Source organism: Corythoichthys intestinalis, chromosome 3 (assembly GCF_030265065.1).
Source record: "Corythoichthys intestinalis isolate RoL2023-P3 chromosome 3, ASM3026506v1, whole genome shotgun sequence".
Lineage (NCBI taxonomy): Eukaryota > Metazoa > Chordata > Actinopteri > Syngnathiformes > Syngnathidae > Corythoichthys > Corythoichthys intestinalis.
In genome coordinates, this window is record NC_080397.1 from 50,317,067 (window position 1) to 50,336,149 (window position 19,083).

Sequence of the window (19,083 nt, forward strand, 5' to 3'; positions counted from 1 at the left end):
GCCAGCCTTGTCTCATAGCAATCATAGTTGTCTAGATTTTATCCTCCACTTGGAGTGCTTTTTGTTTGAACTTGTGATCATAGTTATCTTGGCTTTTTCCTCCATTTGGAGTGTTTCATGTTTGTACTTTTCCTCCTTTTGGAGTGCTTTCGTTTGAACTTTTGATTGTGGTTGTCCTGAGTTATACCTCTGTTTGGAGCGCTTTATGTTGGTACTTTTTCTCATCCCTGCATGCCAGCGGAAGAACCTCTGTTTTCTAAATGAAAGTTGGTTTTTTTTTGCCTGAAACTCCGCAGCTAGGCCCGCCTCGTCGTCTCGGCCTGACAACTAGACATACATTGTGTTGGTATGTGGCCCAAACGGAGGGGAACACACCACGGTTGAACCATACATGTGATACTTTTTGTCAGTTCAAGTCATTCATTCGTTCATTCATTATTCATTTATTTTCCTAAGTCAAGCTACATTTATTTATGGAGTTTTACACTTTTTACACATTTTTTTAACTCACTCCTATACTCCACACACATTGTTTTGAAAAAAAAAAAAAGTGTTTTAGAACTGCAATTTAAGTGTAAAGCAGGAATTGTATCAATAGTTTAGAAGGACTAAATCAGGGGCATGGAGCATGGATTGTGTTATTTGTGTCTGAAGTTAGTACAAGAAAATGTGTGAAATCTTTCTAGAAAAACGATACCAGGCTGAATTTGTGTCGTGAGAAGAACACGGCCCTGAACAGTTGCTTTGAACACAATGAAACAATGACTGAAGGTCCTAATAGTCCTAATTGTTATGAAGGTGGTATGTACTGTACAGTGTTGTTAATCTTACTTCAAAAAGTAATTAGTTAGTTACAAGTTACTAACTCACTTTTTGGGAGAAGGAAGTCAGTTACATCATTGTAAGAGTCATTAGTTACTCAGCAAAGAAACTGATGTTACTTTTCATGTTGTACACGTTATTACATTATACATTCTAGAACATAGTTCAACCGTAGTGTGTTCCCCTCTGTTTGGGCCGCCTTCCAACACAATGTATATAATGGTTGCATGTCCATATGAAATGCTGTTGTCCGTTGGACAACGACTCGCCAATTAGAAAAGCACTTGGGTTATTTTGGCCACCTCTTTGTTCTTCCGGGGGAGAGGCCAAATCAACCATTGCTTGGGACTATTAGGAGTATCCGAATTCTCTGGGACTACTAGTGATTTAAAGCTGTAGTGTGAACTAATTTCTTCACATGCCAAATAGGGTCACAAGTGAAGTAATTAAACATTGTCCACCAAATAAAGCATGAAAAAATAATTTATATGTTGTATATTTGACAAAATAATCGCGTTTCCGAATTTCGAGCCTGAAAGGGGACGAACCCGGAAGTGATACGTCACACCGGGAACAGCGTTGGCAGCTCCATACATACTGCCGCCAAACAAAGCCCTTCAAACAATGATTCAAACAGCGATATAAGCGATAGACCGAGCGCAAAGGAGGAGATCCAAGTTTTTGAAGCGTTGGAGGAAGAAGAGGAGCTTGGAATTTTATGTTGGATCTAACATGTATTAGCCAGACGCTAATCAGAATGCAAACAATGTACCTAGACTACCTGACATGGAATGGATACAAGACCCATCGAGATTACAACATTGGTAAGATATAGGCTGTTATTACTTTTATGATTTGAAGATGCAGGCATTTGCAAATAATGTTATGTTTTTGTCTATCTGATGACATTGTTAAAAAAAATAATAATCAGACTTCATGTTCATTTTGGCAGATCCGGCAGCTCTCGTGCATATAAAATAATAATATAAAAACGTTGGGGGGAAAGAAGGAGATGAGTCTTCGATGGCTTTCTCCACTTTATTGTGGCAACAATAAGAAAACAAAATAATAGCGGACTGCCGCCACATTCGACCGCGAAGTTTTGCTTCTCGCCGATCTCCTCCTCGCCTCCCACTCCAGCGTCTCTTAAACGGATTGTGCATAGTGTCTTGTTATGAGCTTTTTGTTTACAAATGTATCGAACACACGACACGCTGACAACCTTGTCTCTTTATTAACACACGGAGCAGTTCTTATGGAAAAGTTAGAACACAGCTCGGCACAGCTCTCGGCAGGAATTGGCGTCTAATGGCGTGAGGAAATGTTGTTTTTTCACACAAGCGAACAGATTACAAAGCACCACTTCAGTGTTGTCCCGAGACTACATTTCCCATGATTCACTGCGTGACCTGCGCGCTCGCTGATTCGCTGCGAGATTGACTCAATGGCTACGCTAAACCAACACGCTATTTTTCAGCTGTCACCTGTCAGCGGCTCTCATAGCTTATACTGTTCAATTCCACAACAGTAGACAGCTATGCTTTGACAAAGTCATCAGTCATCTATCCAAAAATCACACTTACTTTTTGGCAAATCCTTGATCATAAGCAGACCGGTTAAGGAAGCAGGCATCTTCGAAGTGTTTGCAGCAGAGAACACTACTCGATGATGGCGTGAAATTCATTCGCTTCGTGCGAACGAAAGATGTCCATTTATGTGCCTTGCTATCCTTTGGCCACTCATACAACTTTTCGTTTGAGCGAGAACAAAACATCGCCACACACCGCTGTGGCATCTTACCGAGAAGCAATGCAACAAACAATACTGTTCTATGGTGGACTTCCCTCGCACGTCTTGGTGTGACGTAATTTCCGAAGATTGCCGAAGAAAAGCATTTTCGTTGTCAAGGGCGTTGCTATGGGTTAAACAAAGAATCTGGAAGGGTTGCGTTAAAAAAAATAATGAAAATATGCTTATAATTGTTTAGCCATTGATATTATTCAAAAACATGGTTGGCCAGCCTTACTTCAAAGTTCCCCTTTAAAGCCAAATTGTTGATCTGTTGACCACATTAGTCACGTTGCATATCTAAACCACCCTTATTTGATATTGCTGCGTTTAAGTATTTTCTTAAGGCATCTTTAGTATGTTCTATCTGTATGCATCTTAACAAAACAAGTTGAAAGCGCATGGTAGTACCTTGGGTGTAAAATTCGCCTCTTGTAGGACAATCCGGTGTAGCACATTTTGGCAGAACAGTTTTTTTTCTACTCTCGTCTTGTCTCATCCCATCTTTACTGTTCATTTTGCTTTTGCTGCTCATTTTGTGAAATATCGATAGTGTTGAATTGAAAGGGCTGAACAGATGATATGTTTATGTCGCTTGAGTCATACTCTGGAAGCCCGACAGCGTAACCAGTGACGTCACCGCCCTGCGACGTCAACAACAATGGCGACCTACTAGTTAACTAAACTAAAACAGTAAGAGGGGTTTTAATATCAAATTATTTTAACTGATAATAAAGTTTATCTTTTAAGAACTATAAGTCTTTTTATCCGTGGATCCTTTTAAGCCCTCAGAGAGTCTTGTTGTCTTCTAACTGGTCTGCAGTAGCTCAGTCGTTAGCACGTTTGATGGCCAATATGATAGCTAGACTTTGAATTCTGACTGGTGTGGGTGTCAACAGATAAAGTATCAAAACTGTTTATATATCGATTACAGAATTAAATCTAACAATATTATATTTTACTACCTTAATTGTCAGTTAAAAGAAATTTTCAAAGGTTTAACTTAAAATTTACAGTCACCTAAGCACTATACCGTTTTTACATTTATTTTACGGTTTCCCCACATTTTTAACAGTAAAATTCTGGCAACCACAGCTGCCAATATATTACCGTAAATGTAACAGGGTTTCATTTTTTACAGTGTTGTTAATAATGTGGTTGTCAATGCATCATTAAAGCCACTGTTCAACGGTCATAAAAACATTCATTCTCATTTTATAGACAGAGCAGAACTATTATTGAAAAATAGTGAAATAAAAGCTTGAGCACGTGTTTCGCTGTCACTCCCTGTGGTCATATTTGCTAAACGAGAGGCATTAAATTTCATCCGTGGCCTTAAAAAAGTATTCAATTTGTCTTCTTTAAGCTTGCAAATACCCTATGTAGACTCTGTGTCAAGGCTGACATTTTCAACTGTTTTTTTTTTTTCCTGTGCCATTGTTTCCCTTTAAAGCAGTACTTCTCAAATAGTGGGGCGGGCCCCCCAGGGGTGGCGCCTGTGACCTTGGGGGAACATACTTTTTTTTCGAACTAGAATAAAGTGTAATTGCACATCCACTCAGTGGGTGGCAGTGCCGCTCTGATTTTCAGTGTGTGCGCAATATTTTTGAACCAAACAAGAGCACACAGCAAAGAGCACTGGAGATATGAAAAGCTAAGACAAGGAAATATGACAAAGCATATGTAGCATTTGGCTTTGACTTTTAGTACAGTGGGAGACGAGGAAAGGCCAGTCTGTTGACTTTGTCTGAAAATGTTTGCAGCAGACAGCAGGGATTATTTTTTTCAGCGAAAACGTGCCGAATATTGCCAACAATCCTCCGGCTTTGTCGGTGTTACATCAACCAGCGAGCATTGTTAGCGTCATATAAAGTTGCATACCAAGTTGCTCAGTGCAAAATAACCCACACCGCAGGAAAGGAGCTGATACTGCCTGCAGCAAAAATAAAAACTGTCCCTCTGTCCATTGACGTAGTCGTTTTTGTTCTATTAATTTTTGTTTTTTTCGGTCTAATTGTTTGGCATATTGTCTTCGTGAGTTAATGTTGCTGATCAATTTGAAATTAATAAAATCAATAAATAACAAATTTTATTTTTTAGTGTCCAACGTTAAAGAAATGTATCGCGTGTATTTTTACAGTGCGGATGTGTTTTCTTTTTTTTTAATGTATTTTTAAGTTCTACAGTGGGGCAAATAAGTATTTAGTCAACCACTAATTGTGCAAGTTCTCCCACTTGAAAATAGTAGAGAGGCCTGTAATTGTCAACATGGGTAAACCTCAACCATGAGAGAGAGAATGTGGAAAAAAAAAAAAAACAGAAAATAACATATTTTGATTTTTAAAGAATTTATTTGCAAATCATGGTTGAAAATAAGTATTTGGTCAATACCAAAAGTTCATCTCAATACTTTGTTATGTACCCTTTGTTGGCAATAACGGAGGCCAAACGTTTTTTGTAACTCTTCACAAGCTTTTCACACACTGTTGCTGGTATTTTGGCCCATTCCTCCATGCAGATCTCCTCTAGAGCAGTGATGTTTTGGGGCTGTCGTCGGGCAACACAGACTTTCAGCTCCCTCCACAGATTTTCTATGGGGTTGAGATCTGGAGACTGGCTAGGCCACTTCAGGACCTTGAAATGCTTCTTACGAAGCCACTCCTTTGTTGCCCTGGCTGTGTGTTTGGGATCATTGTCACGCTGAAAGACCCAGCCACGTCTCATCTTCAATGCCCTTGCTGACGGAAGGAGATTTTCACTCAAAATCTCTCGATACATGGCCCCATTCATTCTTTCCTTTACGCAGATCAGTCGTCCTGGTCCCTTTGCAGAAAAACAGCCCCAAAGCATGATGTTTCCACCCCGATGCTTAACAGTGGGTATGGTGTTCTTCGTCTGACTATAACACATTCTCCCAGTCCTCTTCTAGATCATCCAAATGCTCTCTAGCGAACCGCAGACGGGCCTGGACGTGTATTTTCTTCAGCACGGGGACACGTCTGGCAGTGCAGGATTTGAGTCCCTAGCGGCGCATTGTGTTACTGATAGTCTTTGTTACTGTGGTCCCAGCTCTCTGTAGGTCATTCACTAGGTCCCCCCGTGTGGTTGTGGAATTTTTTTCTCACCGTTCTTGTTATCATTTTGACGCCACAGGGTGAGATCTTGCATGGAGCCCCAGATCGAGGGAGATTATCAGTGGTCTTGTATATCTTCCATTTTCTAATTATTGCTCCCACAATTGATTTCTTTACACCAAGCGTTCTACTTATTGCAGATTCAGTCTTCCCAGCCTGCTGCAGGTCTACAATTTTGTCTCTGGTGTCCTTCGATGGCTCTTTGGTCTTGGCCATGGTGAAGTTTGGAGTGTGACTGACTGAGGATGTGGACAGGTGTCTTTTATACCGATAATGAGTTAAAACAGGTGCCATTAATATAGGTAACGAGTGGAGCCTCGTTAGACCTCGTTAGAAGAAGGTAGACCTTTTTGACAGCCAGAAATCTTGCTTGTTTGTAGGTGACCAAATACTTATTTTCCACTCTAATTTGGAAATAAATTCTTTAAAAATCAAACAATGTGATTTTCTGTTTTTTTTCCACATTCTGTCTCTCATGGTTGAGGTTTACCCATGTTGACAATTACAGGCCTCTCTAATCTTTTCAAGTTGGAGAACTTGCACAATTGGTGGTTGACTAAATACTTATTTGCCCCACTGTATATGACTTTTTTTTCATAATAAAATTAGTGTTATAATAATAGGAATTTCATATACAAATGATACTACAGCATATTTACAGCAGTGGCAGAGTGGGTCGCGGAACGTCTACGTAAAGGCAGAGCATGGGAATGGTGTCCATCCTGCAAATTTATTCATCAATTTAAAGGCATGAGAGGCTTAATACCAAATACTTCCCTCGACTGTTTGGTTGTGTTGAGCACAACTGTTGTGTGTCAAAGGCAAATGTGGATACTTAAAATCCTCTCATGATTCTGATCAACAACTGCATCAACACTCAGCTATCCATTTTCATTGCGCTGCCCTTGTCGAGGTGTTTTCAGTCCTCAAGAGTCACCCACGTGCACACGCACAAGCCAGCTGGTCAAGCTTGACACACAGAACACACACCCGAATGCACACTTTATCCTCAGTCACGTCCCCTCGGCTGCAGCTGGATCTTAAAATTCATTTGATGCGGGCGCAGGAGAGGAAAGACATCCATTGTCATTTTATGCTCATGGGAAATCAATCCCAGCTCATAATGCACTGGCCTTGAGCCACGCTGATGTTTTTAATATGGATGTGTGTGTTTGTGTGTGTAGTTGAATAATTCTTTACTTTCTGTGATGTGACTCAAACTGAAATTAGTTTACCCCTACTGCCAATTTTGTGATGTTGTTTGTGGCTCACACTACTAGCGCACAAATTTGTCACTGATGTCGGAAAGGTGTATGAAAACACTAAGTTTCTGTTTTTCGCTGGCTTAATTATGTGCTAATGACACCTACACACTGTTGGCAAAACAAACCCTTTTCATTTTCGGTGCGTTTTTCACTTGTCTCCTTCACGGCATGTTGTTTGCATTATATTTTCACATGTCAATACTGTGCTGTTTAATACTTTGAATACCAATTGTGCATTGCGTGTCTGGCAGTTTCAGGAAAGACGAATCAGGGAAGGTGACTTTGGAAAATAAATTTGGATTTTCTTGGTAAAATATACAGTTTAAATGTTAAAAAAGGAAAACAGAGATTCATTGTCGCCCCCAGATCCCCAATGCAACTGTCACGACTGACTGGTAGATCCAAAATACAGTGTCGGACAATAGATCTTTCGACAAACGTACAGTATACTGTATACATGGCGGAAAAGACTCAGGTGACTTGAAGTCCCGCTCTGAGACCCCCAACTGGCCAACTTTCAAAATTGTCCGATATGCATGTTTGATACATCATTGGAAAGTTAAAAATGTAAATTTTCTGGGGGAAAAAAATTTTTGAACAGGAGGGCATTTAAAAAAATGTTTTTTAAACAGCAAAACCCTATCTGGAGGTGAGGGCACGCGAGAGCAGAATTACAGACGCCATGACTTTAACAAGTTATTATCGCGTACTAACCTTGTTTTGATCCAAAACCTCCATGTAGCATGTACCATGGAGTGTCAAGACACAAATGTGAATGACCACAGCTGGATTTTTGGGGGATTTTATGGGTGAAACATGGTAATATAACAAGGGTCGCGATGCAGAAATCGCAGACGTCAAGGAGTAGTCGAGATTTTCTTTTTCATATATATTACCTTTTAACATTTTTTTTTTTTTCAATTTTTCTTTGTTTGGATCGATTATTTATCATCTAACATATCGCAGAAAATGCGACAGTAACAAAAAAATTTCAATTAAGCGATAGTTATTAGGTAGATATCCGTGACTTTTTTAAAGACGCCATTTTTTTCATTGTGACATAATTTGTTTAAAAGTTTATAATATGTTAGTTAATAATTTTTTTAAGTGTTTTTTTTTTTTTAAACGAAATATGAGACATCAATTAATGATTCTAAGCTAAAAACGACATTTTGAATAATAAATGTAATTAATTACCTTCGTTTTATGGCTGGGTTGAAACAAAAGCGGTTGCGCTACGTCTGTAAACGGGGACAAATTAAAAATAGTTCGGGGGCTTAATGCGCCATGAATCTGCTAATGTAGCATATAGACATATTGTTCTGTCAAACACAACAGTTGTTTTGACTTAAAATACAGCAGTTTCTTTTAAAGAGGAGTGCAAGAGCAGAAACTGCTTTTTCAGTCTTGTCTGTGTTTTCCGCCATATACTAGGGCTGTCAAACGATTAAAATTTTTAATCGAGTTAATGAAAGCTTAAAAATTAATTATTCGTAATTAATCACAATTTCAAAACATCTCTAAGATATGCCATATTTGTCTGTAAATTATTGTTAGAATGGAAAGAATGGAAACACAAGAGGGACATAAACATTCAACATATTGTACATAAGTACTGTAGTTGTTTATTATAACAATAAATCCACAAGATGGCATTAACATTATTCACATTCTTTCTGTTAAAGGGATCTACGGATAAAAAGACGTGTACTTCTTAAAAGATAAATTTGAGTACAAGTTATAGTAATTTGATATTAAAACCCCTCTTAATGTTTTCGTTTTAATAAAATTTGTAAAATTTTCAATCAAAAAAATAAACTAATAGCTCGCCATTGTTGACGTCGCCAAGCAGGAGGTCACATGGGCTTCCTGCCGTTCTTCCACAGTGTCTTTAACTTCGTAAGGTAGTGATTGAAATACACCACAAAGTGTCAATGCTGAGTTTTAAATTAATTAGAGATCCAGCCAAGGCAAAGTCTGAGTAAGTTTCATATTTATTTTGCATAGCTATTTTGATTGGGAATGCCAGTTCTCTTTGCATTGAGCATTTTTCTTTTTGTGAACATTATTTTTTTTGAGAGATAGGAATATTATTTTTGTTGTGCTTTCACTAAATGATACTGTAGCAACTTAACTGTTCCACCCAAATGCATGATGGGAAGTCGGGCAACCATGACTGTCAGTGGTGGCAGCAAATTGTATACAATATGTTCTGCGTTGTGTTCAATTAAGCGTGTTAAAAAAAGATCGTCTTCTGTGAGAGATAGGAATATTATTTTTGTTGTGCTTTCACTCAATGATACTGTAGCGACTTAACTGTTCCGCCAAAAACGCATGATGGGAAGTCGGGCAACCATGACTGTCAGTAGTTGCTGCAAATGGTATACAGTATGTTCTGCGTTGTGTTCGATTAAGCGTGTTAAGAAAAAGATTGTCTCCTGTCATTCTTCCCCACGTCGTTCCCCACAGTACCTATATTTGTTGTGAAAGAGTTGCCAAAGCGTAAGCCAATAAATGGTGCAGTCCAATGAATGCCTGTGTCCACTCGCATTTCTCTGCCTTTTCGCTCTCAATGTGCTAAAACGACGTAATTGTAAGCTGTTTGAGGCAACACATGAACGGGTCATTCCTTGCATGCGTTAATTGCGTCAAATATTTTAACGTGATTAATTTAAAAAATTAATTACCACCCATTAACGTGATAAATTTGACAGCATTGATATATACCTATATATTTTTGAAAAGGAGGACCACCACCCTGGTCTGTCAATCCAGAGGGACTGTCCCTGATGTCCACGCGATGTTACAGAGTGTCAACCAAGACAACCCCATAAAATCCAGAGCCTTTAGAAACTCCAGGCAGGTCTCATCCACCCCGGGGGCTTTGCCACCAAGGAGATTTTTAACCACCTCAGTGACTTCAACCCCAGAGACAGGCAGACGCACATCATAGTCCATGTGATCTGCTTTTTCATGGGAAGGTTTGTCGGGGGAGTTGAAGAGGTCTTCAAATTATTGGGCCCACCAACTCAGAACAACCCAAATTGAGGTCAGCAGTTCCCCATTCACACTATACATAGTGTTTAAAGTGCACTGCTTTCTTCCTACTGAGACGCCTGACGGTGGATAAGTATTTCTTTGAAGCCGTCCGCAAACAGTTTGCTGAAGACATGTCAACAAAGCATATGGATTACTGGAACCATGTCCTATGGTCGGATGAGATGGGTGGGCTTTCTTGTGTACCGTCTTCAGAAGAGGCTTCCTCCTGGGGTGACAGCCATGCACACCAATTTGATGTAGAGTGCGGCATATGGTCTGAGCACTAACAGGCTGATCCCCCACCTCTTCAATCTCTGCAGCAATGCTGACGGCACTCCTGTAACGAATCACATGACATTTTGGAGGGAAAATGACAAGCAGTACTCAATTTGGACATTTAGGGATGTACGTAGTTTCTAAGGGGTGAATTCACTTTTGTTGCCAGGGGTTTAGATATTAATGGCTATATTTTGAGGGGAAAATAAATTAACTCTATTATACTGTATAAGCTGCACACAGACTACTTTTCATTGTGTCAAAGTGTCGTTTTGTCAGTGTTGTCCCATGAAAAGAAATAAATATCTGCAGAAATGCGAGGGGTGTACTCACTTTTGTGATTAACTGTAGGTAGCATGTCGAGTGTCCTTCATGGATATTTGTGCAGTTACATTAGCGTGGCTCCCAGTCAAAGTTAGATTGTTATTTTGTTTCGTGGTCCATTGTAGTCCATCCATTTTCATGAGCCAATCCCAGCTGACTTTGAGCGAAAGGTGAACTACACCATAAATTGGTCGCTTGTCAGTCATAGGGCGCACATAGAGATAAACAACCATTCGCACTCACATTTACACTGCCACTGAGTAGGAATTGATCTTTCGCTGTCAGGAGCATTTATTACTACTTCACCAGCCGACCATTTAGTGTAATGCGAAGTAATACTTCTAATTTTCCCTCTGTTCGAAACCTGCCAGGCTGCCTAGATATACAGTGGGGAGAACAAGTATTTGATACACTCACAAGGGGAAAACCCATTGGCAGTGTATCAAATACTTGTTCTCCCCACTGTGACTAGAAGTATTGAAAAACAAATATCTGATCCAATAACCTAAACTGTGAGGGATGTTGTCAAAGTGTGTGCATTGTCTGTGACGTTGTAAAAATACGATGCCACCTACTGCATGACATGAATACCACATCGGATTTACGGAACCTCAGCATCGTCTGACTGTGTGCACGCCAATCTGTATGGGATATTTTCTGTTGGTTTGGTCGAAGCATCTATGTGTAAACGGCCCCTTTCTTCTCTTTCAGGACCGTCGTCGGTCATCAGCAATGATGACGACTCTGCCTCGCCCCTCCACCATGTTTCCAACGGCAGCAACACCCCGTCCTCCTCTGAGATGGGCCCTGATGCCGTCATCATCGGCATGACCAAGATCCCTGTCATTGAGAACCCACAGTACTTCAGGAGCTCTAACAGCCTGCTCAAAACAGACACCTGTAAGTATTGTCTTGACAAGTGGAAAACTAAAGTTCAAAGTGAAATCCAGTGCCCATTTTTGGGGTGGGGGTACACTAAAAATAACTAATAACTAAGAATAACGATTTACCTTATCATAAATAGGTGATGTAGCTAAAAGTTATAATGTAGCAGTTGTTCCAGTTTCTGTAAATATTAGAGGTGTGCAAAATTTCCGATTCTTAGATTATTCGCGATTCGGCCGTGGAAGATTCGAGAACGATTCACAAACATCCAAATTCCGATTATTGAAATATGCCAAGTAAAGCGGAAGTACAACACACTCAGCGCGCCGCGCGGTCAATGAGCAACGGAGCGAGAGTAGCTAAACATCATGCTTCTCATTACCCGGCCCCTCGGGTAATGCCAATGCTCAACTCACGGCTCTAGCTCAACTCATGCCACGAGATAAAAAAACACAACAACATACTTGAAGCTGCTACAAAAGTATGTCATCCACACAATGTTACGGTAGATATCATTTATATAAGACTAGATGCACTACGGTAGCGGTAGCGTTTGCAGCACATCTACAAAAAGCTAGATGCAGACGTAGTAAACGGCCGCCATCTTAAAGCAGTACACTTCTCTGCAAGGCTGTTGTAGCGAACCTTCCAAGCAAACCTAATTAACTTTTTATCTAAAATACTCCTAAATCGGTAAAATATTGACTTGAATCTATCTTTAAAATAGTTTTAAAACTTTCACATGTCGAAAGTTGACAAAAGGGAAATTATGGATTAACGGGAGCAATTTTAACAACTTTAACGGTTGATTCACAACATTAAATTAATTGAATGTAGTTTAAAGCTGCTGGTACAGAATGGGGACTGGAGTTTTTTATTTACTGTTATTTTTGTATATTTGTTTACTGCTATATGTTAACTTGATATTGAAATAGTAGTTTGGTTTAGCCTGAGAGTATTTTTGAACAATTTTGGAACAAATGTACAAAATATTAAAAAAAAAAAAAAAAAAAAAAAAGGGGGGGGTGTGCATCAATAATCGTTTTAGAATCGAATCGGACCATCTGAATCGTAATCGTAATCGAATCGTTAGGAGCCCAAAGATTCCCAGCTCTAGTAAATATGAGGATGGCCAGTTCGGGAATACTGTACAAAACAAAACGTTTCTTATTTTCAACATCTTCATATACTGTATATTGGTTAGCCACAACTGGATTCATTACCTCAGCACTACTAATCCTTCACTCAGCTACTGGAAAAAAAAAGGTCGTTCCATAGACTCCACCATCAGTTGACAAGACAACTCCCACAGACTTTGCGCCACGCCTTCCCGTAGGGGGCGGACCCATAGAGCGTTGAGGTGGCTTCCACTATTCACTGTGATAGATTCAAACACACGCTGCGTTCTAACGCCGGATTTAGGTGGAAATAGGACAAAGGTTTTACTGCATACAAGCAAGCAGAAGTGTCTCAAGAGTGATTTGGTGGAGGTAATTATTATATTTTTTGTACTATGCATGCACTTTGAAACGTTGTGAATACATTGAAATGAGTGGGAAAAAATTAGCCTAAGTTTAGCTTGACATATAGACCCCAATCACCAACGTCACACAATCACGTGATCGCTGTATTTTGCCGCCATATTTGTCCATCATTTTGTGTCCGTATTGTCAATGATCGTAGTTTCTAAAGGTGGATTCACTAGCAAATTATGGAAGCCCCGGTGCTTTCAAACGCTGTAAACTCATCGGATGAGTTGCATAAAAGTCGTTATTTAGAAATGCTTCGGTCGATCCAGTCGCCAGATCCATATTTGATGCCCAAACCGATGTTTCCTCCCGTCCGGTCCCGTCGCGTGCGTCAGAACTCGTCCTAAGACCACAAAATTTCCAATCATACTCCAGTTTATGTCACAATGAGGAGTCAGGTACCTAAAATCGGCACCGGCTCGGCTATAAACCGACATTTGGTCAGCTGAGCGTCACCGTTGTCATGTTTGTAAAATAAAACTTGATCGACAACGGGCCGGTGTGTGCCAAAAAATAGCTGCCCCGCGTGAAATGCCCCCCCTGACGAGAGCGCTTATTTATAACGCTTTATTGACGTGAAAACATCAAATGTTTTCATGGACGCATTACAGTAATGAATTTACGACTGTAAGACCAGTTTTAAATAATTAAATCGCACAAAATATTAGTACTGTATTTTACTAACAAATCATGGACTGGGCCACATAACCATCTTTGAACAGAAATGTATTGGTCTACACTCTACAGGTTTTCACGACCATATCCCAATGACAATCACACAGGTATGACATTTATTAGTTCAAGCAGAGTAAAATAATACATATTCACGGTGCAAGAAAGTCGTTTCCGTGTGGGCGCTCCCGTTAGGGGGGGCATTTCACGCAGGGCGGCTATTTTTCGGCACAACACCTGTTGTTGCGCTCACCTTCTTGCTGCGCGACTGTGGCGACAAGCTTCGTTGTCTCCGTCCGATGATGTCTGCGATCGTGTTGGCATCATATTGATGTTTTCGCCGCTGTCTAACGGCTGTCGACACAAACGCATCATGGACCGAGATGAACAAACCGTGCTGCTTTAGAGATTTGCCCTTTTAACAATGGGCACACAGCAACTACTAAAATGACCGTTTATCTTCTCTGTTACTGAAACCAACCGCCACACATGCCTTCACCATTTTGATTAATCAATGTTAACGATTGTCAGGAAGGTTTTTGGATTCGTTTACTAGGTGGTGATTCCTTAGACAAGCAGAAAAACATGCAGTAATAGGAGGAATATACGTAGCGACGGACAATATGGCGGCACCAGTCAGGGGGGCAGAGTTGTGACGTCACGTCACGTCTATTTATGTAAAATGAATGATAACTGCCCGTTTTTTTTTTTGTTTGTTTGTTTGTTTTTGCTTTTAATCAAGAGTCTAGACTTTTTTACGTTCATATCTACAGAATTTCCGAGATTTAAGCATTTATTTGCAAGACTTTTCAACTTAAAAAGCTCTTTGTTCCGTGACGGCCGCCATGTTCGATTAAGCAATACCTTAACTTTGGCTTAAAATATTTACGCAAAATGAATGATAACTGTCCGTTTTTTGCTTTCAATCAAGATTCTAGACTGTTTTACGTTGTTCATATGTATAGAAATTCCGCAATTTAAGCATTTATTTGCAAGAACTTACGTAAAAACTCTGTTTCGTGATGGCCGCCATGTTTGATTAAACAATACCATTACTTTGGCTTGAAATATTTGAGTAAAATAAACCAGAACTGCCCGTTTTTTGTTTTTAATCAAGAATTTTGTACTTAAAAAGCTCTTTGTTTTATGACGGCCGCCATGTTGGATTTTGTATTTCTACACAATATGGTAAATGGTAAATGGTGTTACACTTGTATAGCACGTTTTCACCTTTTAGCAGAATTCAACTAAATAAGTTGTGATTGTATATCGAAAAATGCACGTTTTGCTTTTGTCAAGATGATTCTTGCATGCTTTCCTCAAGTATTGAGTTTCTGATGTGAAAATTGAGTGATATATTATGTGTTGAAAACTTGCACTAAATTAAAAAAAAAAAAAATTGCCATTTTGAGCAAAAACTTATATGTTAATATTGCGATTGATCCTGAAAATATAGGTGATTATCTCTGCATTTGGTGTTTTTTGTGAATTTAGCGTAAAATTTGAGAATTTCATAGCAATTTTAAGTTTTGATATACTTGTATAAAAAATAATGAATCAGGATTTTATTAGGGAACGGCTGAACTTTTTGATATCGTTGCTCATGGAAACTCATATATGCCTAAGGGAGGTGTCTGTTTTGGTTTTAAGTTGCTTGCAGCTTTGGTTTTGAAAATATTTAAACATGAAGTTTTTGAAAACAAAAAAAATTCTGAACTTCCCCTTTAACACAAGTTAGGTATTTTAAAGCAATGATCACATTAATTAATACATGCATTGGCTTCCTCCCCAGGAAGAAGGTACTAAAATTGTTCAATCAATGAGTGCACCTTTCGTCCACGTGATGCTACTCGGAAAGTTTGGTTGCTGCAGTGTGAATGCTAGAGGTGTGCAAAATTCCTGATTCTTAAATTAGTCGCAATTCGGCCGTGGAAGATTCGAGAACGATTCACAAACATCCAAATTCCGATTATTGAATTAAATAATCCAGGTAATCCAGGTTAATCCAGGTAAAGCGGAAATAAAACACAGTCAGCGCGATCTTCAGGACGCAATGAGGAACGGACCGAGAGTAAACATCATGCGTGTTATTACAATGCTCAACTCACGGCTCTGGCTCAACTCATGCCGCTAGATATAAAAAAAACAATAATACCTGACTGCTGCCGACTGCCGCTACAAACTACGTCCACATAATGCCACGGTAGATATCTTATGGATAAAGAACTAGATGCAAAATGACAGACTCAGCAGCGTTAGCACGTGTAAAGAGAACTACATGCGAAATGACAGACTTGCCGGCGTTAGTCAACGGCCGCCATCTTAAAGCAGTAGACTTCTCTGAAAGGCTGTTGTAGCGAACCTTCCAAAAGAACCTAATTAACTTTTCATCTAAATTACTCCTAAATCGGCAAAATCTTGACTTGAATCTATCTTTAAAACAGTTTTAAAACTTTCACATGTCAAAAGCAGACACAAGGGAAATTATGGAATAACAGGAGCAATTTTAACAACTTTAACTGTTGATTCAGAACATTAAATTAATTGAATGTATTTTAAAGCTGCTGATACAGAACAGGAACTTGAGTATTTTATTTACTGTTTTGAACTGTTAACTTGATACTGAAATAGTCGTTTATTTAAGTTTGAGATGATTTTTGTACAATTTTTGTAACTAATGTACAAAACATTAACTTATTCACTCCCTGCCATTTTCATCGGCGCAAGGCCCTTAGCTCCCGGCCGTTTTAATGGATTTTGACTGATTTTGCAAGGCCCACAGAAATATATATATATATATATATATATATATATATATATAAACATGTAACCCACCAAAAGTAAGATTAGACCCTCTTCTTTCAGCAGGAAAAACTGTAAGTTCATATCTTTTTCCATTCTTTGGAAATCAGCGTTAGAAATTAGTTTAGTTTGAGCACTTTTCCTATTTCTGATGAAAAAACAGAGAAATTGAGCTTTTTGTGAAAGCATACATTTTAAACATAACTTTGACTTTAACACAGCTATTTTTTGCATTAGTTACATCCCAAACGTCTGAATAATGTTTTCCTTGTACAAAATATCATAAGCAACAAGACAAATAGAGCTTTTGATAGCAAAGTAACAATTTGTTTACATGTAAGTAACTGAGAGATGACGCTGTTGTCGCTGCGACAGCAGGGGAAACTTTTTCCTCATCGCCGCCTGTCTCATAAAGATGGATTTTTTTGAGTCTCTGCGGGGTCTGCTCGGCGAGCAGCATGGAGTCAACGGCATTGTCCGCTGCACTGGTGGTCCCGGTCGTTCTGCTCTGTCGTCCAGCGCCTGGCATCCAGGGCGTCCTCTAGGTTGTTCTCCATTCGGTCGTCTTCCGCCGGCGCCCCGGCCGAGAGGCCCAGCCGTTCGTTGCTGTTGAATCGGGTTGCGGGTCTCACCAAATGCGCTACTGCCATCCAGTGGCTGGTTTTATTGCTTTAAAATGGATTTTCAGCTTTGTGCTTTGGAGCTAAATTGAATCAGAACCAAGAGACAGAAACAAACGTAAAATACGTCTTTGGGACACTGAAGCAATTTAAAATAGAATGTATTTATACGTTTTTGGGAGCAAATGAGTTAAAAGCAGCTAATAGCTGAGGGGGGGGGGGGTGCAAAAAAATCAGCTTATAATCAAATCGTAGCATCGGAATCATAATTGTAATTGAATCATTAGGTGCCCAAAGAGTCCCACCTCTAGTGAATACTGAAAATTTCAGCAAGTCATTTCCAAATGTTGCGACGTAGCTCTCCATGATCCTCTTGGTCTAATGTGAAAGTGCCCTAAATAAATGTTTAACCTCTTTGGTGGAGATACAAAGATCTGACATCTTTATGCGAGTGGCTACAGTTAACTATTAATGTCAGACCTCCCAGTTAAAATGGATTGGACTTATATCATTGTCAATGGCGGCCGATGGGTTTATGAGCATGTAACCTCCTTGGTGGGGATGGAAAAGGAATAACAGCTTCAGGCAAGCGGCTACACTTAAATGTAAGAGTTGTGTAGAGGTTGCCATGGCAAAATATCTGCTACTGCTGTCATGGCAATGACCTTGTAGCCTATCAACTGCTGTCTAAACTATGGGATGAATAGTAATCAAGTCCACACATTTGTGAGCGACCCAGGAGCTTGCACCAATAATGCTGTTAAAATAGATAAATAAAAACATCGCCTACCTGTATGAAAAATAGCTGGTTCAGGTTAACTAGTAGCACAGGTACCTTGAACCATAAAGCTAGATAGGAAAAAGAGGATAAACACACATACATACACGCACGCACACACACATCTACTCAGATATTGACCTGCTCCATCAATGTGACATTATGATTATTGGCAAGTCATAAAAGCTTTTTCAGGCTGCGACCTTGTGTAGTAAATTAGCTAAGCGAGGTGGAGTGGGGTGGGGTAGTGGGCTGGTATGATAATGGCAAATGGGGGATTGACCTCTTTGGGCCTACAACACAAGCAAGCAACAGAGCAGGATTTACTGCATAAGAGAGGAATAAAAGCAGGCAGAATCAATGCCAGTCAATATTTACGTATATTACAGCCATTAAAAGTAATACGCAAAGAGCTTACTGACAATTTGTATAATGGTGCATTTGGAGTTATTATTTGTCAGCAGCCTTGATGAGACGGGGGCATGACGGCAACACTTTAATGTTACACGCAAGAAACATATTGGATCGTCCACTGTGCTTATATGAATGCCCCATTAACACTAATAAAACCTCACTTGACAATGATGATGGGGCATGAGTCATTCCATATGAGGTTCAGTCGTATGCTTACATTACTAACATTAATCATTTTTAAATTTGTCATAATCTCGCAATATCCTACACTAGTGCAGTTATAAAGTCATAATTACAGTGCCCTCCATAATTATTAGCACCCCTGGTTAAGATGTCTTTTTTAGCTTCTAATAATTTGTTTTTAAATTCAAATAATATGGGACCTTAATGGAAAAAAAGAAAAAAATCCAACCTTCAATACAAGTGCATTCATTCAGTGGGGAAAAAATCCCACATAAAGAAAAAATTATTTGACTTCAAATAATGTGTGTGACAATTATTAGCACCCCTGGTGTTAATAGGTTCCCAGGGCCTTTGGAAGCGAAACAGCCCCACAGCATCACTGACCCTAACCCTAACCCCCATACTTCACAGTGGGTATGCGGTGCTTTTCAGCATGCGCATCTTTCGTGGCACGCCAGACCCACTTAGAGTGTTTGTTGCCAAAAAGCTCAATCTTGGTCTCAAACAAAAATACACACGGTCCCAGGCTTCAACTGGGACTGTGTGCTTTGG

At 39.6% G+C, this 19,083-nt stretch overlaps 1 protein-coding gene across 1 annotated transcript in view; it reads left to right on the forward strand.

The window, feature by feature from the left end:
- ntrk2a (neurotrophic tyrosine kinase, receptor, type 2a) overlaps positions 1 to 19,083 on the forward strand; it is a 281,961-nt gene that overhangs the window by 172,018 nt on the left and 90,860 nt on the right. Inside the window, exon 14 of the mRNA XM_057830849.1 lies at positions 11,360 to 11,548. Within this exon, the coding sequence (XP_057686832.1) occupies positions 11,360 to 11,548 (189 nt within the window). The remainder of the gene's footprint in view (positions 1 to 11,359; positions 11,549 to 19,083) is intronic.